We start from the raw sequence: 22,537 nt of genomic DNA, 5'->3' as shown, positions 1-22,537 counted from the left end.
GAAGTTTGTGTTCAGGGAAAAAGAGACATAGTAGATATATAACCAGATCAGTCCAACACGTGTTCCAATCAATCCTGCAGGAGGAATTCAGTGCCTGTGGAACAACAAGTCTGTGATTATGAAAGGATCTCACAGTGTCGAAGAATCCGGAACATCCATCCTATTAAAAAAATACTTGTAAAACCAGAGGAGCCATGGCAGAAATTGAAGCGTTAAGAAAAGCAGGAGAATTTAGACAGTTGGAAATAGATTCATTATTTTCAACCTGTATCATTAGTGAGGCTGTGGCCAAGAAAAAAATGACTTTATTATAGAAAGCAAAATTGATAATCAGGTAGCAAACCATTCACAAAGTGACTCTCTTCACCATTAGATAGAACTCTGCCAATTGGAATCACAAGTAGTTAATTTTAAAAAATGACATCCCAGAGACTTTAACACATAGTATTTCTGTTTTCTAATCAAAATAAAATAAATTAAGAGCTAAAGATATTCAGGCACGGGAGGTTAGTCTCTTTGGAGGTTGGCTGAGAACAGATTAAAACCAAAAATGTATAATGATTTAGGAGACAATGAGATGAGCAAAAAATCGATTGGGGAAGGCAAAAACTATGCGAAAGGTTGACCCTGAAAAGAGCTGAAGTCCTAAGGGGGGGGAATGTGTGTGTGTGTGTGTGTGTGTGTGTGTGTGTGTACACACATATGTGTATATATATATATATACACACACACAGACAGAAAGAAATAAAATAGAATTTTCATGCATTCTACAATTTTACAGACAGTGGCTTCTTTCTAAATATAACTGTTTTAGCAAATAAATGTTGAATTTGGGTATGCTAAAATAGCCCTTCCATTATTCCATTTTGTTTTAAAATCACATATTTTTGATGCAATGTACAAATGGAAGTTAGCTAAGGCAGGTTCAGATAAACCTTTTTGTTATTGTTGTTGTTTTGTTTTAAACCAACCAAATGCTTTCTGGAAGAGTCTTTGTTCCCATGGCACTTAATAAGAATGGGTTGAGGAAGGTTAGGATGGCTGAGCAGTTGGCAAATGGCCACATGTTATTTCCATGGGGGAAAACAGTGCCTCGGGAAACATTTGCATAGAATGTTTTGGGTTGTTCACTTAGAAACCCTCTTTTTCTCTCCCCAAGTTCCCCAAGTTCCTGCTTTCCCAAAGCTCAGCAAAGAATCAACTCCTGAATCAAGATTGGATTCACAATCGTGAACAGAGGGCCAAGAAAGGTGCCCTTGCTATACTCAAAGTCATGGGTATGAACAAGGAGAAATCGGGGAGACTTCTGTTAGCGATGTGAGATTCATTTGCAGTTTTCAAAGACACATAACTCAGAGTCACTTTCTGTTCCTATTGATCCACCATTCATTTTAAGATGCTGTTTCTGTTTTTGTACATTCTGCTTTTGACTCACTTTCTGAATTTTATGCCCAGTAGAAATGTCACTACCTCCATATTGCCTATTCTAAAACAGTTTCCCCTGTCCATTCGTACTCCGGTCCAATCACTGTAATTTATTTGCTTCATGCCACTTATATCTGATTTTTCTTATTTATTGATTGATTTTGTTCATTTATTTATTCTATCTCCTGCCTATAGAACATGACAGGAGACAGAATTACAATAGAACAAGAGCCATCTGAGAAGCTCAAGTTGTCCCTGGTATAGAGTGGGCAGTCAACACGATTGAAAGGTAGATGGGTGGAGGAATGAGTGGGTAGATAGAAAAATGGATAGACTGACGAATAATAAATAGATGGGTAGATGGAAAAATGAGTGAATGTCAGAATGAATGGAATGAGGTAAATGAATGGATGATGGTTAGATGATGGATAAACATAAATAATCTTATGGATATAGCCCTAATCATTGGGCATTTTTCTTGGTTATCACTCAGATATTTAAGCCCTAGACTCAATTGCACCCACCACTGGGTATTTTTCCACATGTCAAATGACTCAGCCAATATCCCAATACACCTTCAGAAATTTGCATAAATATTAGCATGTTTCTTATTGAAAATTAGACTTTTTATTCAACTTCTTTATTTCTTATTCCCCCTTTCCTATCTTTTCTCATTAAAAGCAAATGAAAGAGCATATTTAACTTTATTCCCAATATAAAAGAATCTAGGAAAACATATTGAACATTGCAAAGTGAGCACACAACTTTTGTTTTGAGGATTTTCATCAATGTCTGTGAAAGGGACCAGTGGGCTTTTGAATTAAGGCTTTGAGAAATAGGAAGACTGAATGGTGGATTTGGTAAAATGTATCTTGTGAAATGTTTTTAGTAGTGGGAAAATCAGATAAAAAAATTTTTTTCTTAAAATTCAGACAACTGTTGTTAGAAATGTAGATAGCCCAAAGTAGGCAGTTATAACTTATAGGGCATTTTTGAATAATTCTACTCACTGCATTCTAGCAACATAAGAGTGTTTCCATGTGGATGAATGAATGGAGAATTCTGACTGAGGAAACTCTGAAGGGCAGATGGAGACTTGGCAGGCATCAGAGTGGGATGAGAAGGTTAGTCAAAATGGTGCTTGACTGACAGATGACAATGATGAGGATCAGGAGATGTGAGGAAGGAAGGACCGAGAAGAATCTAGAACATCTTGACAAGAGACAAAACTCTCTCAGCCAGAAACAAGTGTCCTGGTGAGAGTGACTTACTGGCCTCTATAGAGGACAGACAAGTGAGTGGCAAAACAAAAAACAACAATCCAACTATGGAATTAGCAATCATGACCTTTGCTGGGAAAGGAAGGCAGATCAGGAGGTGTGATTGTGTGAACTCACTAGGCCAAGAATGGCTCTTGGCAGAAGTGACAATAAACTGAAGAATGTACAGGCCATGTCCTTCACCCTACCCTCTCTCCACAGATGGAAGTTTAGAGGTCACTTTTCTCAAAGGACTCTGCTGCCAGTGCTTCCTCAGTGGTTCATACTAACTTGCCCAAACAGTCACCCCCACATCCCAGGAGTTCTCTGCCAATGGCCATCAATACTGAGGAGTCTCTAGGAAACTTCTCATTCTCTGCACACAGGTGCTGAGCAAATATTCGTCCTCTGGTACCTCAGACAGGTGGAGAGCAATGCAGGTGAAAGAGGGCATCACCTGGCTGGCAGCCACATGTCAACTCAATGCAGACACCTTCTTCCAGTGGGGCCACCTCTAAGAACAGTCTTGGTCAGAGTGGTCAGCCTGAACAAGGTTGTGACTTCACTAGTGGCTGTGAGAAACCAGGCCCTATTTTGGGCTGTGGCCATCTTGGTCAGGGCAGAAGGAAGTGAGGGGATGAGATTGTATCTTCAAAGAGGCCCCTTCAATCCTCTACTTCCTTTGTGACACCACCCCACTCACCAGGCCAAACAAGGTCTGGTCCATAGAGAAGCCTGAGGCACTGAACAAGAGGAAAGGCACAAGAATGGGTTCAGAATCATCCCCCCAAAAGCAACAAATTCCACCTGCAGAGCCCTGGTCAGATCCAGCCAGGAAAATCCAAGCTGCCTAGTTAGAAGTGAAGTTTAGATACAAACCAACATCTTGGTATAAGATATCCCACATTACATGGAACAGACTTATACCAAAAATAGTCACTGCTTCTCTGAAATTTGAACTCAGTGGGACACCCTATATTTTGGTCTGCCACTCCACGTTCCCTTTTTCCACATTCCAGAGAATTGCCCTGCCTTGCCCCTGACACATTACAGAAGATTCAGGATATACTTACTCTAGGTAGAGCCATGGAATAGCCGAGTTTGAAGAGCCACTCGGACCCCAATTTTGGGAAGAGCTGCCCAGAGTCTCTTAAACAAAACCATCAAAGCAAACCAGAAAGACAAAGAAACAACATAGCCCATGTCCCACAGTGGGACCCATGGTCGAAACCAAAACACTCAAAGGAGTCCAAAAAGAAACTTCTAGAAGGCAGCTTCCCTAAGGATCTCTCTTCCAACCAGGGCCAGCTGAGTTTCTGAGAGAAATTGGGCTGCAGCAGAGAGTGGGTGGCATGTGGTCATTGCTGGAGGTCACTGACCTCCCCCAGACAAGGAATCTCAGACCAGATCATGCAGGGCCATGGCAGGTGCATCCTGAGAGACTAGGTACTGTCCACCATCTGGGTAGAAAAGGACCTGGGAAGAAAATCAATAAGAAGGCAGCAACCCAAACCAGCACATGGGGAAGAATCATGTTGGGGCAGAAAGGATATAGGAGAGGAAGATACTGGCAGGAGAAGTTATCCATCTGGAGGATGACTCTGTGTGCTGAAAAACCACCAGCTCTGGGGCACATTATCCGAGAATAGGAAGATCCCCTCATATAAATGAACTAGGCTGAAGAACCGCCTTCGTTCTCTTGGGGAATCCCCTCAAGAAGTCTAGGAGATTTGGAATCTGTCTCTGGAAAGCCTAGGACATGTGTGGATGAGAACCACATATGGATTCAGGAGGACCACCCTTTATGCAGGCATATTAGCCAATCACAGCAGAGACTTACAGATGAGATATTCTCCTTTCAGTGGGACCAACCACTTATGTCCCTCCAGCCACCAACCAACTCTTGGGGGCTTTTATGATGAAAGGCAGAGTCAGCTAATAAGCTAATAAGGGGTGAGTGTTCATGGGATTTCTATTTTAATTGCTGCCTGGGTTCCCTGACCAACAGAGACATTTGTCTTGGTACATGGCCATCAGCATCCTGTCTTGACATTGCGCTCAGGATTCTGAGGGGGGATTTTAATTATGATTTCCACTGTAATTAGAGTCTTGATCTGTTGGTTATTTAGAAATCTTTAGCACACGTTATTAATTAAAAATGGTCAACAAACAGAGCCTCATGGAGTCCATCTCCCAAGATAGCTGGTAACCCGAATTTGTTCAGAATTGGATTGCTAAGGGGGAGTCCCCCATTATCAGGCCACTCTGAAATCGGACATTTTGGATGTAATTTTTTTAATTTATGGCACCATCAAAATGAGGTCAGCAGGAACTCTGAAGAATTTAATTAGAAGTGTCCTTAGGTGCTCTCCTCTCTGTAAACCTCCCATCGGTGGTCCCTGGAGGGCTCAAAGTTTGGAGATGGTGTGCTTGCTGTTTTGTTTTGTTTTTTTCAACTCCTATTAAGAATGAGTTGCTTCCTGCCTCTTCATCTTCCTTGGAGGATACTCCATTCTGGCTCCAGGAGAGGGAGAAGAGTAAAGGGAGCAGTAGGAGGGGAGCAGCTTTGAGGGCAGGGAATGAACAAATGGCAGAGGTTCTCCCTAGTCCCCCAGTAGAGATTGAAGCAAGACATTTCTGGCTTTTGGTTGTTGGTTGGTTTGGATTCTTTTGGGGAGTCCACATTCAATGGTGCCCAAGGCTTCCTCCTGGCTCTCTGCTCAGGGACCAGTTCTGGTAGGGCTCAGGGTATTATATGTGGTTCCCAGGTACCCAGGCAAACCAAAGTTGGATGTATGCAAGGAAAGCACCTCACCTGCTCTGCTAGCTCTCTAGCCCAGAAAACGTTTCTGAGGACTTTTCAATGTCTCAGTGACACAGGAGAGCTGGGAGGCCAGAGGTGGGAAAAACATAGGCTATGTTTTCCAAATTCCCCAGCATGAAAGCCATTCACAGATGTCCAGCATTGTCTTCCTGGAGAACATTCCTTGTAGGACTCAGCAGAAACAGGAGGCACACCACCTGTCTGGATCTGGAATTAGGGGTTCCCCATGAAGTAGGGCTATAGGGATGAGGCACTTGCCAGAACTGGTAGAGGGAGAAGGAAGAGAAAGAGGCATCTGCAAGCAGTGGTTGGCCAGTCTGCAAGTCACTCTGGCCAGGCACAGAATGAGGAAGTCTTGTCAGGGTTCGGGGATGTTCCAGCATTTCTGTGCACAAGAACATGGAGACTATGGTTAGAGTTCATATGGGAAGGTAGATACTTGAGGTGGATAAACTCCATCGTGAATACCCTCTAGCCAGGATATGATAGCTATATTAGTGGTGTACAAAGTCAGTGTTTAGTCTTGGTTGGGCATGGATTTTTTTTCTGGCTGCAAGCTTTATTATTATTTTTTTGTTTTTTTTTATCTTTATTTAAACATCTTGATTACAAATATGATTGTGATTAGGTTTCAGTCATGTAAAGAACATCCCCCTTCACCAGTGCAACATTCCCACCACCAGTGTCCCAAATCTCCCTCCATTCTACCCTACCCCCACCTGTACTCTAGATAGGCTTTCCAGTTCCCTCATTCATTCACATGGTTATGGTAGTTCTTCCAGCATAGTGGTACAAGAATGTCAGCATAATTGAATGAATTAACACACACACACACACACACACACACACACACACACACACACACTGACCCTAGACAGCCAATGTAGAGATGCCTGCAGAAGGATGCCTGATGCCTGATGCAAATCAAGGCTTAGTCTTCGAAAAACTGGATTGCAGCTTTTGATCAGAGGCTCATAGTTGGAGGTGGAAAGGGGTGGGGGGTGGAGTTGGGAAGAATTATTGTTTCCTCTGTACACTATGTAGCTCTCTCTTGGCCTTACATTTTCGAAGGCCACATCGCCTCCAGAGAAAATGAGAGACACAGGCGCTGGTTGTCATTTGGTTTGACAGGTCACCCCCAGGGCATCCCAAAGTCAATTTTGCCCGGCTGACATGCATGACATGTATCAGTTAGCTTCTGCTGCATAACAAAACCCCTCCCCCAATGGGGTGGCTGAAACTGCAGTCATTACCAACTGTCTGTCTGCAGGCAGAAGGTTAGCTGATACAGGCGAAGTTTGACTTCAGGCTAGGAACTGGGTTCATGTCCAATAGAGGTCCTCTGATTTTTCCTGATGAGGGATCCCTGAGAGAATTTCCCTGATGGTGAATGGCAGAAATGCAAAGGGGAATGTCCAACAATGCACAAGTGAAAATTTCTGTCTTGAGTTGGTCAATCTGCCCTTGTCCCAATGCAAGGCCAGTTACCAGGTCAGTTTCATGAGATGACTATCACAGCTGACTTAGGATGCTGGGTGAGGTCTGTATTGGTATTGGATCAGCTAGTTCTTTGCAGAACCATTGCAAGTAGGGACATTCATTCATGTGTTTGGTTAATTAGTTCATATTTCCAGATTCAAAGGGTCCCAAATCAGACTTTTTGCAGAATTAGTTGCTTTTGTATATGAATCTAGCTCACACTGCATTTGAAAAATAAATGTGCATGAGAAGTAATTAAAGCATGTTGGTTCATGAATAATACACTATTTTACAACTACCCATGGAGCATAATGAGACAAGCTACTAAATTGACAGTGAATGCTCTATTATGTGATTGCCAACTGTTTTAGAAGATATTGAACATATTCATTTCTTCTGCCATCATGTGTATTATCAGGCTATTGCTTTTTAATAAATTAATTTCCCAGACATCTCTGGGGTCTTTGTTTGAAATCTGACTGAGAGCAAAATTAAATTGTGTGTTGGTGCTGAACTGCCAATGTTGGGTGGTCTTCAAGTAACCTTGGGATTGGCAGGCCCCACAGAAAACAAAGTGAGTGGCATTGGAAAGGTGGAGGGAGATGCCACTTCAGCCAAAGGAAGTTCCAAGAGGACAAGTCTTAACTTCAGAGTCAAAAAGTCACTTCCTCATGAGAAGCCTTTGATCAGTTTAATAAAAAAAAAAAATGCAAAAATGAGCATGAATTCTATTCTGTTTGGTCGATTTATCCTTGAACTTGTCTCTTTCCAGTGTCATTGTTGCCTTTGGTATGGGGTGACCAGCACTTTGGGCCTTTGTTATTGACTCTACCAAAGGCATAGCTCTAGGAGTCCTGCCTTAGGGGTCTCTGCAAAAGGAGCTAAAGGCTGTTCAAAAAAAAAACCCAAGGTCAGGTTGCCCTGCAGTTATGCCAGGAACTCTGGATAATCAACTTTGAGCTCTAGAGCCAACACAGTGTCTTTTCTTTTCTTTTCTTTTCTTTTCTTTTCTTTTTTTTTTTTTTTTTTTTTTTGGTTTTTGGGCCACACCCGGCGGTGCTCAGGGGTTACTCCTGGCTGTCTGCTCAGAAATAGCTCCTGGCAGGCACGGGGGACCATATGGGACACCGGGATTCAAACACAGTGTCTTTTCATCTCAACATTTTTATTTCATGGACCTGATATGGAAAGGTGTTTAGCAATAGTTTAGGTGAATAAACAACCGATTGTGAAAAGGTAATTTTCCCATTATTTGGGCAGAATTTCTCCTTCTTTGTAAACAAACAAAAACACCTGCCTGGGTGGTTATTAAGAATGACCCATCTAGGGGCTGGAGTCATAGTAGAGCTCTTGCCTTGCACACGTCTAACCTGGATTAGATACCAGGCATCTACCAGGAGTGATTCCTGAGATCAAAACCCCTAGGAATAAGTCCTAGTCAGTTCTGGATGTGTCCCTTTCTTTTCCTCCTCTAGAAGAAAGGGATTGGCCTTTTCTGATGGCAACATTTCTCCCTGTGATACTGAACTAGAATATTTTGTCTGGAACTTGAGCCATCTCTGAGTCCATCAGGAACATGAGTCACGGGCTAGAGCAATAGCATAGTGGGACACTGCCAACCCAGTGTGGACACAGGTTTGATCCCATATGGTCCCCTAAGCCTTTTAGGATCAATATTTGGGTGCAGAGCCAAGAGTAACACCAGAGCACCACCAGGTGTGACCCAAAATTAAGCAAAGAAAGAAAGAAATATGGGTCAGATTGGAGGGAGAGTGCCACTGTCTTGGAGAACCTACAATTGCAGATATCCATTGACTGCAGTAATTTTTGAGTTGGTATTCTTTGTCCTTTAACCAACCTTCCTACAATACTCATATGAGATGGGAATCAGGATGGGAGGGCCTCGAACATCCTTGTCGTGTTGGATTAAGTGCCTCCTAAATTCACCTTTTTCTGGTTTATTTGCAATCATTGGATTCTATCAGAACTCTAACTTTGTTTCCTTATTCAAGAGGGAAATTTCCAAGTCAGCTAGGAAAGAAATATCTGAATTCTAGAATATTATGCAAGCATCACCAATAGTATGATTCATGGCATGGAAATGTTTGTGAAGGATGGAAGTTTAAAGTTGATGTGAAGGCAAGAGAATACCTATGAGCATATTTCCTCATAATTTTTGTATCTATTTTTCAGTATATGTCTACATAATTATCCCAACACCCTTATAATAATTTATTGATATTTACTTTTTACAGTAGGATTCTAATGCTAAGTACATACAGTAGGAATCTAAATGCATAAAGAGGTTCATGCTTAAAAGTATTTGCTGGCTGTTAATTGCTCAATAGATAACCAAGATCATACAAAAGAAAAAATCATAATTGAATCAAATAGATTAAGAGTTTCACTGTGATCTTGGTGTTTAGACTAATCTCTACTACTTAACTTACATGACTTCATTCCTACTTCTGTCAGCTGGCAGACCCAAGCTCCCATTTCTATAGGGATTCCTTGTGTAGAGATATGACATCATGCCCTAAAGTAAAATGCAGTGAGGACTCATACACAGTTCTATCCTACAAACCAAGTTAGAAGAACAAAATGGCAGCACTTCCTCTTCCTTCTCCTCTAGGTCATCCTATAGTTAGCCTGGGAGTCTTCAGCATCCCATTCCAGAGAACCCACTGGCAGAGAGCCTGGGGGTTCTGGTACTTATTGCCTCTTCCACAGATTGTGAGTCCAGGTGGGAATAGAGCCTTGGCTCTTCTCTTCGCCTGGAAGCTATTCCCCCCACCCCAATTTATCCAGAGGCAAAATGAATGTGACTACATAGAAACACATTTATGATTCTGATTTGCTGGAGTTTATTTTGGGTGATTTTTAAAATAGTTATTTGGGCCTGACTAGCCTGACAAATGCAGACAATTTTAGACAAGCAAGGATCATAAGTTTATGGCCTCAAATTCTTCCAGGATTTCACCCTCCCATAACGCCTTAGAAATAGGTTACCGAAAGGGTTCACAAAAGATGTTTAGTTACATTTATTTTCCAGACAAATGGGTAACCAGGGATCTTAGATTCCCAGCTTGCTCTGTGAGCGAATTTTCCCAGGACCACTGGACCATCCCCTTAGAATGTTAAAGTCAGAAAAGGTACTTGGTGACAGGCAGTTGATGTTGGCTATGAGTCATGTGTCCACACCTCTCTTCTGCTTAATGGTTTTCTTCATCCTTCAGTCAGGTAGTGAAGCATTTTTAGGTCAAGCCTGCAGACCCATAGAGCGAGGTACCATTTCTTGCTGTCAGCCACTCAGCTGTAAAACCAGGAGTTGACCCACACTTATGCTGCATGGATTCTCTGGCTTGTAGACATCTGGGAAGTCAAAGGTTGGTCTTTGGCAGATGATGAAATGAAAATCCACCCCATGTGCTCCAGGCTGCCCAGCGAGGCAAGAAAGATCAGCTGAAGGCTTGGTTTTGCACCAAGATTCTAGTCCATGTTTTAGGAGGTGGATGGTCTGCACCAGAACTATGCTCTTCTTCCTGTTTCTCGTCTGCTGCTCACACATCCTGGGAATTTTCTGAACCCACAGAAGCCTCCCACCTTCATCAGGCCAAGAGAGTTCTTTCTTCCCAATCATCTCCTTCTGCATCCATTCCCCAGACAGGTATCATGCCATGTGCTCTTTGCCTTTTGAGAAAACTCAGTGCATATGAATCAGTTACGTGCCTTTAAGCAAAGACTTTTTTGAGGTTTGCTCAGCTCAGATATTAAGTGCAGGTCTTCTCCCTGCCTGATTGATATTTACCTCTTAAGAATGGAGGATGCAGTGTGGTGTTTTTATGATGATTTTTCCCCCATAAGCAACTATCCTGCAAATTGATGAGTCCATTTTAATTAGATGGTAGGGCTGTGTGTTTAACACTGCATGCGAAAGGCCTATAAAAGCAGAGGTAAATTAGCTCATGGCTGCTGCCTACTCAGAGCCACTGAAATCAGCTGGTTCTATGAGAAAGAGAAGTTAGGACAGGGGGTGAAAAGAGATAAGACAGGACAGTAAATGAGGTGCTTGCCTTGACAGAGTCAGTGACCTGGGTTCATTCTCTGGCATTCTCTATAGTTCTCCAAGCAGTGCCAGGAATGATTTCTGAGGGTGGAGCCAGGAGTAACTGCTGAGCACCACTAGGAGTGCCTCTCCCTTCTAAATTCCCCCCAAAGAAGCCAGAGTCATAGTATAGTGGGTAGGGCATCTGCCTTGCACGCAGCAGACCCAGATTCAATTCCCAGCATCCCGTGTGGTCCCTCGAGCCTGCTAGGAGTGATTTCTGAGCTCAGAGCCAGGAGTAAATCTTGATGTCACTGGGTATTACTCAAAAACCATATGTATATATATGTATACCATATGTATATATGTCTATGTGTACATATATACATATATATGTATGATGTATATATGTGTATATGTATGGTCTGGCACCTTCTCTGCATGTCAAAGTCAAGGTTCTAGCTTTGTACTAACATATATATATATATAAAGGGAAGTTAGTACAAAGCTAGAACCTTGACTTTGACATGCAGAGAACGTGCCAGACTACACACTTTCTGTCCCCAGCCTTCTGATCCTTTGGATTCCCCAGGATCAAGCCTGGGTTCCATAAACTGGCCAGTTGAGGATGGAGAGGGTCTGCTGCCCTTACCCCCACCCCTTCTGCACAGGATGGTGGAGCTAAGAGGCTGGCTCCTGTTCACTACTAGTTCCCACCCCCTTTTATCCACTATTGTGCCCTGCCTCTGTCTGCCCTTGATTCCTCAGCACTTCGCCAATTTGCAGTATATTCTGTCATGCCAGGCAGCCCCCCAAGTGCAGAATGTACTCTCAAGCTTCAGTATGAGTAGACTCTTGCTCAGAGGGCGAGAGGGAGTAAGTTCTCTCAAAGACCATCCAGGAGACAAACCCTCCCACCAAGCTTCTGTCTCCTGGCTGTCGCCCCTGTCACCAGGTACCCCGTGTAGCCACTTTACACAGAGGCAGGAGAGTTGTTCTGATCTGCAGCAAAAACATTGTTTTGTCTTTTTGTAAGTTTTTACTTTGGGGGCCACAGTGCCAGGGGCCTGCAGTGCCCTGGCAAGAACTGGAGCTCCCTAAATTCAAAGCTCTGTGCTTGATCACAGCTATGCCCCCACCTCCTCCCGAGGAACTGAACATTTGCATTCCAAAGTTCCTCTTAGGGTTCAGGCCTGAGCCCATACTTTGTCATTACAAGTTCATGTGCCTTAAACATTAATCCCCTACGGTCCTTTCTCTGACCATGTGCCCCTTTTCCATGTTTCCCCCAATCTCATCTCCTGGACCTCCTTTCATACAACATTCACCTGGGAGCCCTTTGGGACATTTTGAGGTCCCACAGGGAGGGGGCACAGAACCTCAGTTGGGAAACAATATTTTTTTTTGTATTTTGGGGGCCACATTGGTGCTCTCGGGGGTTAGTCCTGATTCTGCACTCAGGAATTACTCCTAGTGGTGCTCAGGAGATCATATGGAATTCTGGGGATCAAACCTGGGTCAGCTGTGTGCAAGAAAAATGTCCTCCCTGTTATGCTATCACTCTGACTCCTGAGAAACACTGCTTTAGAGTGAAGAAACTCAAGAGAGGGATGTGCTTCTGACTACCCAATGATGATGCCACCGAGCTGGGGGGGGGGGGGAGTCCTGCAGTGATTGAGTGGGGAGGGACTAGAGAGTGTTGTGCTATGTCGTGATTGATCTCTAAGAACAGTTTGAAGTTTTAGTCCTCATCTCCACTGATGCTCCATGCCAGGCAGCACCCACTAGGTATACCCTCAGCAACAGTTCCACATTGCTGCTGGGAAAACCTGCTTCTTCACTTTGCACAACTGTAGGGGGCGCTGTTCCCCTTGGCAGCTCCTGCTCCAACTTCTGCCAATGGGACACACACCCTGCAGAAATCCCCAAGCAACTCTCCCATCACCTACCTTTTCAGCCTGTTTCTCCCACCTGTACCCCCATATATGGACCAAGAGAGACACAGCTGAATGTTCACCAAATCTGAGGGCCTCCACCTTAAGCATCCATGTCTGCCCATCTGCAACTGCAACATGTTAATGCTCCAAACAGAGTTGCCTATAGCTCTATTCCTCTCCTGGGAATAGGAACATAATGAAAGAGTGCTGGGGTGGGGGCAGGCACCCACCCTCCCGCCACGAGTTCATGAATACCTACAACACCCCAGAAATGTTTGAGAAGATCTGAGAAGGAGTGTTTTTCCTTCTGGTGCTGGACGTCAAAGTCAGAGCAAGATCCTGGGAGGATCTTCAGGTTTTTGTTTTGTTTTGATGGGCGCTGGTGGTTGGCATCTTTGATGTTTTTCTAAGTGGACGTGCTTCCAAATAGAACGTCAGAACTTCAGCAGAGGGGATATTTTATTAAATCTTATTGGTTCTCTTTTGGGGAGCAGAGGAGGGAGAACATAGTCTTGACTCTGTGCTCAGTGTTGGGGGACTATGTGTGTTATGAGCCAAATGCAAGGCTAACACTAAGTCTTAGACTCTTTTTGGGTGGAGCTTGGGAGGAGTTTTTATAAACAAAACCAATTATAAGAAGAAGTGCGCCTCTAGATTCCCAGAAAGGAGCTGGCCCTGCCCTTGAGATCTCTCTCCCTTTAGCAGTTAAATTACCACCGAAAAAAAAAAAAAAAAAAAAAAAAAGCCTTTTTGAGTGGGTGGAGGAGCACAGAATTCCATCCGTAAAGAGGCACCAACTAGAAAGCTTCACTTTTCCAATAACTGCGCTTTAGAAAACTTAACATGGGCAGGGGTCAAGCGGACCAAATCCTTAGCAACAAGTCACTTACCCTTGAGGTCAAGCTTTGAATGGGCAGCCAGATGGCTGTAGGGATGGAGGCTGGCCAAGATGGAAGGAAGCCCTGGAGGTTAACGGGGTGCAGTGGGGTGGAGAGGTGAGGACTTGAACTTGGCCAGACATCAGAGAAAGGCAGAGGCGGGTGCTATTGGATATTCACCTGGCCAAAGCCGCAGAGAGGTGGGGTGGGTACACATGGCCGTGAAAGGGCTCATTCAGACACCATCTGGCTTTTTTTTTTTTTTAATGGACTCAAACTACCCACCTGTTTTGCCTTTTTTCCAAATATTCTATTCTTGGGGGGTGAGGTAACCCTAAATATCCCACCTTCTTTTCTTTGTGTTCATGGGTCAGCCCAGGGGAACTTTCTGGAAGGCCTCTTAAGTGAAGCAGTCAGCCCCAGCTGAACCCTGAGGTTGAGCAAGACTGTTGGGCGCATTCCACCGTCCCCAACCTCCTTGGCCTGGTTTGGAGACTTTTACTTCTTAAAACAGAACGGGTTATATTTGTGGGGCAAAAGTGGGATAAGGCCTTGGGGAGCTGGTATGAAAAGCTGCCACATGCTTTGGATACAGAAGACCCCCCCCAAGGTCCGCCAGGTGGGGCCCCAGTGGCTCCAACACCATGGTGGGCCTGAGTAGTGTTGGACTACCAGGCCTTGCAGTCAAATTGGCCTCGGGTTGCCAGGAATGGCCTTCAGGTCCTGCCAACCCCATACCAGCGTTGCTTGGGAAGAGCTCCCCTGCGATGAGATAAGCATAAAGAAGTCACCCTGCCCCCCATTCCTCCCTCTCCCACAGAAGAACCAAGACCACCACCTACCAAACAACTGTTTTCTCAACACTTGACTTGTGTGAAATAAACACAAATAAAGGGTAACAAATTGGAATCTTGCCCTACACATTCGATTAGCTGCATCATGGCCCAGGACACAAAACTCATCATCTCTGTTCACTGGGTTCTCCCCACGACCTTGTTGCAGGCTCATCACAGAGCTCTGTGGGCAGGACAGGACTGACCGGTGGGCAGGCCATGGACCTGGGCTCTCATTTTGTGTTATTAGTCATTATTGCTTTAAGAAAAACATGCCCAGGGGTGCTGGAGAACACTGTTTCTGTGAGCTGACAAGGATCTTAAATAAACAGTGGCCCATCAGTGTTCAAAGGGTTGGGGAAATTTGGTTAAATTGCTTATTTGTTTTTTTAATAATGGGACTTCTCAAATCCATTAATATGTTAATGATCTTTTTGAATTCCAAAACATTCCTGACACCTCTATACACCCCCCTCCAAGATCATGCATGCAAAATAGAAAATCTGTCTTGCTATAGGGTTAACGTTTGGAACCTCAATTTCTGGAAGAAAGGGTTTATATTATTAATGACATTCATTATACTTTAACTACTTTAATATTTTATTCTAAATAGTCCTTACTATTCACCCCTATAATTACATTAAGATTGCATGCATTTTTATAGAGATCTATAGAAGTATATATAGGTATGCTTCTAATTCTTTCCACAGCTTTCACATTCATGTTCTGAGAGTGCTGGAATGTCCTAGGGAGAGTGAGGCTGGCTTCTGGAAGGTTTTGGAATTTTATTTAGGAAACAGGGCCATTGAATTTTTTCCTGTTGTTAAAGCAAACAGAATGAGAGACATGCCTCTCCTTAAATTAGGAGACAAAGCATGGGAGCACTTTCTATAATTTGTTACAGGTTGGGACAATATGGTGTGTAAAGAATTCAAGCAAAAATATTTTTAATGGCCATACCCAACATTCCAGCAAATCCATATTCAGCAGCTCACAGGAGCAATGGATTTTGGGCAGCTGGTGCCTCCTGAGGAGATCATGGGTCCAAGAACTGGGGTACCTGGTCACTCAAGGGCTTGGGGATATTCCCAAGAGGAAAAGGCTATTTGCAGCAACTGGGCTACTGAACCTGGTTCTAGTACAAGGTCAGAGACATGCCTCAAAGTCCCTAAGTAGGAGCATGCACATGAGGCTCTCCTAGCCAGGCAGTTCCTTAGGTGCCATGAACAGCATTAAAATGGCCAGGAAGTGGGTTTTTGAGGGGACTCAAGGTAAAGTGTGAAGATACAGAAGATGAGCAAAACTGAGGAGACCACTACAACAGAGTGGTCTGCAACAGAGTGATCTTGTAGTTCAGCTTTGGGGTGGTACCTCACTTCTATAGACAGTGTACTTCCTGGGAAAGACCTCCCTCACAGATAAGAGTAGGGGAGTTCCCTTGACGCTCATGATTGTGTGTATGTGTGTGTATGTGTTTATGTGTGTGATAGTTTGTGATTTTCTTTCATCATTTAAAGTGCACTTAGCCCAATGAGTTTGGTTCTGTTGAAGTTGGAGGGTGGTGCAAAGAGCGGGCCCGTAACAACAAGGGTCAATTTTTTGGAAGCTTTACCAAAAATGTGTTAAGTTTTTTTTTTTTTGGTATTTATTTATTTTTGGTTTGGGGCCACACCAGGCTATAGTCAAGCTTTACTCTTTGATTTGTGCTCAAGGGGTCACTTCTAAGAAGTTACCATCCCATGAGAAATGAGATGGTAACACTATAGACTGGCTTGGATACGTCCACAGTGTGGGAACAGAATTGATGAAATGCAGAGATTTTTCCATGGGGGAAGAGAAAACAGCAAACAGACACATGATGTTCCAGTTTTGTTTGACAGTGCATCACCATGGCTGTAGTACCAGAAATAGGGTCTCTTTAGAAAGAGGTAGTCTTTAGAAAAAATGGTCCTGATGGGGTGTTAGGTTGTACCTTAAGTTACCCAAAACAAATATCATCCCTGGTTTCTTTGTATCTGTTTTTTTTACAACTTGGTTTCACCCAAAACAAAGATCATCTGTGGTTCCTTTGTATCTATTTGTTTACAATTTGGTTTTACCCCAAAACAGAGATTATCTTATGTGTAAACCTGGGTGGGATTGGATCAGGATAACCTGAGCTATCTGTACTTACTCTGACCTTACTTCTTCACTTGGGGGTAGTCTCTGTACTCAATAAAAAATGACTGTTCTGGCAGGCAACTGGTTCTCCATATGCGATAGAAGATTGCCAGACTAAGTGTGTTTCATCCTCAGCCTGGTCTGGATTATTTTGTGCAGCAACTGCTTTAAACTCCATCTTAAAGTTGGAGATACAGTGCATGGGGTGATTTTACAATGGGATAAATGTGGATCTCTGGGAAAACATTTCACCGGGGGAACAGTCATTATAAAGATCTTTTAGCAGCGTGCTGGTATACTTCAGGATTACTGCTTAGAATGGAAGAAGCAGAAAGTGCTAGAATGTGAGACAACTGAGGAGCAAAGACTAGAACAGGAGATCAGGACACTGAGGAGAAGGGACTAAACTTGAGGCCAGAACACAGAGGACAAAGCATTAGAATATGACACCAGAACACTGAGGAGAAAGGACTAGAATGTTAGATCAGAGACCAGCTGAGGGATCAGATTAGGAGGCCTTCCGAGGCTGGACAAAAAGTAAACCTTGAACTTACTTTTTATGAAGTAAAGATGAAGAATTCTATTAGTTACTACTTGTCGAGTAACAAATAATCCAGCAACTTGGCAGCTTCCTAGCTTAAACTTCACTTTCAAAGAGGTCTGTGGGGTTGACTGGGCTCTTTTTATCCTGACTGAGTTTGCGTGGCCACGAATGGTCTGGGATGGCCTCATAGCTATATCTAAGGGACAGTTTGGGTAGTAACCCCCATGCCTTTCAGTCATCTAGTGGGATTTATCAGGGCTTATATGTAGAAGAGACCACCTTAGGAAGGCAAACCCCACTGCCTGAGGACCTTTCAGACTGGTCAGATGACGTGGGAGAGTCCTGAAGAATTCCAGTAAGCATCTTTCAAAAGCACCCCCAAGGAAATGAGGTGGACAGGAAACTGTGGTGATTGGCAATATAACTGCAGAGCAGAAGCCTCAAGATTTGGGGTGCTATTTGGCCTGACCTTAATCCTTCTCAGGAGGACAAAGACACCCCATGTCCCCACTCTCCTGGTATTTTGGCCCAAGTAAACTTTCTTAGACCAAGCTGGAAGGAGCTAGAAACTAAGAAGGAAGTAACAAAGGACAAGCAGGGAAAAGGGTCCAATTAGACACTAGATAATTAGACAGGGATGAGCCATGGAGAAGAAAAGAAGCTCCTTTAAGCAATCACAAAACGTGCAGGGTGAAGGCCACCCGTATTCATTGTTTTCTCTCTCTCTCCCACAGAAAATACCACGCCGGCATGCTAATCGCCTGAGACAACTTGGCCCACAGACAGCCACAAAGCACAAAACAAAAAACTCAGAGAAGAACCAAGAATGGTGTTTTCCTGGCGTCTACAAGAAGCGCTTTATTTTATCCCCCTCCCCATCTCTATTTCTTTTCTAAAAAAAAATTCAAAAACAAAACAGAACCCCTACCCCCAAAAAGAAACCCTGAAACAACATTGCAAGAAACAATATAGACTTCGACTGCTAATCACTCAAGCATGTTCTTTTATTTAAGCCTAAGGAGGGCAGGACAAGGAGACATTGAAGCTGACAGTGAAAATAGATTGAAGGGGACCTGGGTAAAGGAGATCCTGGAATCTCCTCAAGCATGCCCCTTGCAAGATCTGGTGTTTTTTTCTTGGGGACCTCAACTGTTTCTGAACTGCAAGAGTGGAATGATCTGCAGAGTGTGTTTGGCATAATCTTTTAAAGAAGGTCTGGTTTAACTTTGGCAAGTGGAGCCCAAGGGCCAGGAAGTTGGCCACCTGCTGGCTGTCGGCTTTTCCCCTCTCAGTGGGCCAGGACTGGGTTGGAACAAAGGCAACAGGAGACAAGGAATCTGAGTGGCTGAGCTGGAACGCAGCCTGCATGTCTTTCCCTGCGTAAGAGCAAGCCCACAGTGGACTGCAGCATGGCCAGTCACCATGCAAGGTGGGCCAGGTGGCGCTGGCTTTTGCTAGACAGCCTGAGAGAATTGCTTGTGCTTCTACTAGGCGACAGAGGAACCTGCTCCCAAACCCATGCTCGCTCTCCAGTGCCCGCCACCAGGAAATTCATAGATCCCACCAGCCCACCCCAAGAGAGAAATAGTGATTTGCTTCTGAACTCCCTGTCCTGCTGCTGGTCACTGATGCTGCCGTGGTGCGTTCTTGCTCTAGCAGCTACTGATCACTCCAGGTGGAGAAGGGAGTGGGGAGCCCCAGCTGGTGCCCCTTAGCCAGCCTGGTTGCTCAGCCCCTCCTGGATCAACCTCTCGCTGAGCGTCCACAGGGCCTGTGCTGTCTCCTCGTTCTGAGCCTCACTTGAAGGTGTGCAACGGCAGCAGTTGTTGAAGTACATCCCTCCCAGGCCCTCCAGCTCCAAGGCGGCCGCACAGTACACGGTGGTTGCAGCTCCTTGTTGCTGAAAAGACAAAGAAAAGACAACACTGTTGGCGACTTTCTCAAAACAGAGCAGGGCTGGAGCTCAGCAAGGGCTAGGGGTGGGAGGTGGCCTGAAAAGGTGAGGAGTGGAACCTTGTGATTGCTGGGCAAAGGAGTTTTCCCCAAGTCCAACTGTAAAGCCCTCAGGACTTTTCCACACCGTTAGGAACTTACTACTTGAATCCCACATAACACACAGGGTGGCTCTTTCCAGAACAGGAGAAAGAGGGGGCTGGGGCTGCTTCTCTTCTCCAGTTCCTTGCACCTCAAACTCTTGACTTCATAATGCACACAGTGTTACGTGAAGCCCAACATGTTTCTAGAACCATCTATCTGGATCGAATCCACCATTTGGTTTGAGAGGGACTTACCAGGTATCAGAGGGGTGTAGGGCGGGCAGCAGAGTTCTCCCCCGTTATCCTCTGTCCCCAGCTGAGAGTTCCTAACAACACATCCTGAGCACCCCTGCTTCCTGCCACATGCATCTGCCTTGTGTGACCTCTGGACATGTCTCCTTGGCTCATCCTGAACCCTTCTCTCAAATAGCTGTTGCCATCACATCTATAGATGCTGAAGTTGGGGGCTGCTGAGGATTCGCTATAGCCAATGTGGGCTGAGTGTTGATACCTCCATCCCTTCCTGCCACTTCTGGTGCAACTATGGGCAGTGTGGCTAGAGGGGCAGGTGAGGCTGGGGGCACCCCCATCCTCCAGGCTGCTGCTCTCTGTTGGGATGCAGTGAAGAGGGCAAAGAATCACTTCGCTTTGCAAAGCCATAATTAAAAATAATAGGCTGGTCTTCCCAGGCCGACGTGGCAGGGCTGGCTCTAATTTAAGACCCGTCCCACGTGCGTGGCAGCACCTGAGGGTTATTTATGTACCCACAGTCGTGCTCCATCGACTAATTAGCAGGGTGAAGGGAGGGATGGTGGGGAGGGCAGAAAAAGGTATTCGGGGGCATCTGTTAAGAAACACTAAGGGGTTTGTCTGGGAAGTGGGGGGATGGGCATCTGTTTGCACCTAAAGCTTCCCAAGTCCCTGCCCCCCCAACCCCCCAGTGCTGAAACTGTACCCAGACCAAGGCTACTCAGGGGAACAGGTCTGCTGTCTTGGCATCCAGAACACAAAACAAAACCAAGGGTAGTCAAGGCCTTTCTGGGAAGTGGGGTGTAAAGTTTGCATCATTTTAGGCACATGTTATAAAGCAGATTTGGGGTTTGCATATTTAGGGGATTATTTATGGGAGAGGAGTTTCAGTGTCAGCCTCTGAGGTTACTTATGCATGAGTCTGTTTTTGTTTTGTTTTGTTTTGTTTTTAATTTGGGGCAATACCTGGTGGTACTCAGGGCTTCCTCCAGGCTATGCACTCAGAAATTACTCCTGGTAGGCTCTGGGGACCCTATGAAATGCTGGGAATCGAACCTGGGTTGGCTGCTTGCAAGGCAAATGCCCTTCCCGCTGTGTTATATGGGCTCTGGTTTATATGAGCTGTTTTTCCGTCATTCATGAGTCCCACTACTGACTCCGAAGCTATTCTGATAAGACCCCACTTAAAGGATCATGGCCACATTAGCCCCCCTGGCCCCACAACATGGGGGATACAGTCTTGGCCTCATCGGTTTTTTCAAAATTGATTAGCATGTTTCAAAGCTATGGTTATCCATCCTTGTCCCCACACCCCCAGTTTCCTTTCACTAACTTCCGTTCTTCTTCATCCCTAAGCTGAGCCCATGGCCCCAGAACAAAGTAATTTAGAGGGGCTCAGCAGCCTCCTGAGTCTCACACACAGGGCAGAAAGGAATCAGGGCAGCCCCACAGCCATGTGGGAGACTATTGGTGCTCAATGTCCATCCAATGCAGCCATGGCATCCCATGGTTGCCACATTGCAAATCGCACTGGGGACCTTGCAGAATGGTCTGTCCAGGGCTTCCCTTTCAGTTTGCAGCTGCCCAGAGCAAAGCACAGCCAGATGTTCTGCTGTCTTAGCAACGCAGAATGAGGGGAGAATCCAATCAGGACCCCCACCCTTCACACATATCTCCCTGGGGCTCTAATTTTAGATAAAGTGATATTTTTCCTGCTCTCCCCGAGCTCATCCCACTTCCCAAGTTCCAAGGAAAACAAATTAGGCCATTTGGAAGTTCAAGAATGTTCTTCAAACTCAGTGGAAACCCTTTAAAACTCACTGTCCCCTTTGCCAATAAAACCACATATTCCCACAGCCCTGTTGGGAGAGGGTATTTTGCAAACAAACCCCCCTTTTAGTAGGGAGTGGGGAAGCTTGTGCTTCTTTGGGGCTCCCCATAGCTGCCCTCACATTATGGAGCCCACACTTGGCTGCCATGCTCAGAATCAGCCTTGGTGAAAAGCCTGGTTAGTACCAAGAGCTACTTTGCATCCTGTCCCACTGCTCTTATGAGACCTGGTCTTGGTCTTCTCATTCATAACTTTGCTTTTGGAGACACATTTCCAGGAAGGATGCTGACCAGCAAGGTTCACCTCCACACTCTATAGGTGAACCCTGGGCATCTGGCTATGTCCCCCTCTCTGACCCCCACTGTACCCAGTTGGCTGGTATCACCGCAAAGAAAACAGACACTGTCTTATTTCTATATAATGAGGAACCAACTCTATCTTTTGGTCCCAAGCCCACTATCCTTTGAGTATCTCAATGAGTCCTCTAGGCACCAAGAGTGACCACCTCTGTGGGGCATCTTTGAACATGCAGGCATGAAGGTTGCTTCTGAATCTTTGATGGAGGCTCATTAATTAGTTCACAACTGCCCAGTATCAGCACCAGACTGGGCCCCATTAGAAAAATCTCATTCGCTAACCATGCTGATATGTGAGGAAGACACTTGGAAAGTAATGGGGAAAAAGTTCAGAGCAACTTCATCACACTCCAATGATGCAATTGGGGCCTCATAGTGGGAATGAGGGCACCAATCCCTAATTCAGAAAGGATAGAAGAGCTCTGGGAAGAGTGAGATGTCATTAGCCATGTCTCTGGCTGGTATGGGGTGGTCACCATTCAGGTTGATTTGTCATGAGAAAGTAACTATAACTGCATAGTGCAGAAAGCACTGGTCAAAGCTACAGAAACCCCTGGATTAAAAAAAAAAAGAATTGGACCAGAGCAGTGGTTCGGAGCTGTAAGGCATCTATTTGTCTTGCCTGCGCTAGCCTAGGACGGACTGTGATTCGATCCCCTGGCATCCCCTATGGTCCTCCAA

General features: G+C 44.9%; 2 protein-coding genes across 3 annotated transcripts in view; one reads left to right on the top strand and one right to left on the bottom strand.

The window, feature by feature from the left end:
• Positions 1-18,328, top strand: part of MAF (MAF bZIP transcription factor) — a 276,725-nt gene extending 258,397 nt beyond the window's left edge. For both annotated transcript variants that reach the window (XM_049786280.1, XM_049786279.1), the window contains one exon: positions 18,119-18,328. In XM_049786280.1, the coding sequence (XP_049642237.1) occupies positions 18,119-18,149 (31 nt within the window). In that variant the 3' untranslated portion in view covers positions 18,150-18,328. The remainder of the gene's footprint in view (positions 1-18,118) is intronic.
• A 36-nt stretch (positions 18,329-18,364) lies between these two features.
• The window catches only part of WWOX (WW domain containing oxidoreductase), a 646,006-nt gene continuing 641,833 nt past the window's right edge, over positions 18,365-22,537 (bottom strand). Inside the window, exon 9 of the mRNA XM_049786278.1 lies at positions 18,365-19,284. Within this exon, the coding sequence (XP_049642235.1) occupies positions 19,096-19,284 (189 nt within the window). The 3' untranslated portion in view covers positions 18,365-19,095. The remainder of the gene's footprint in view (positions 19,285-22,537) is intronic.

This window comes from Suncus etruscus, chromosome 14 (assembly GCF_024139225.1).
Source record: "Suncus etruscus isolate mSunEtr1 chromosome 14, mSunEtr1.pri.cur, whole genome shotgun sequence".
Classification (NCBI taxonomy): domain Eukaryota; kingdom Metazoa; phylum Chordata; class Mammalia; order Eulipotyphla; family Soricidae; genus Suncus; species Suncus etruscus.
This window is presented reverse-complemented; position numbering and strand designations above follow the sequence as displayed.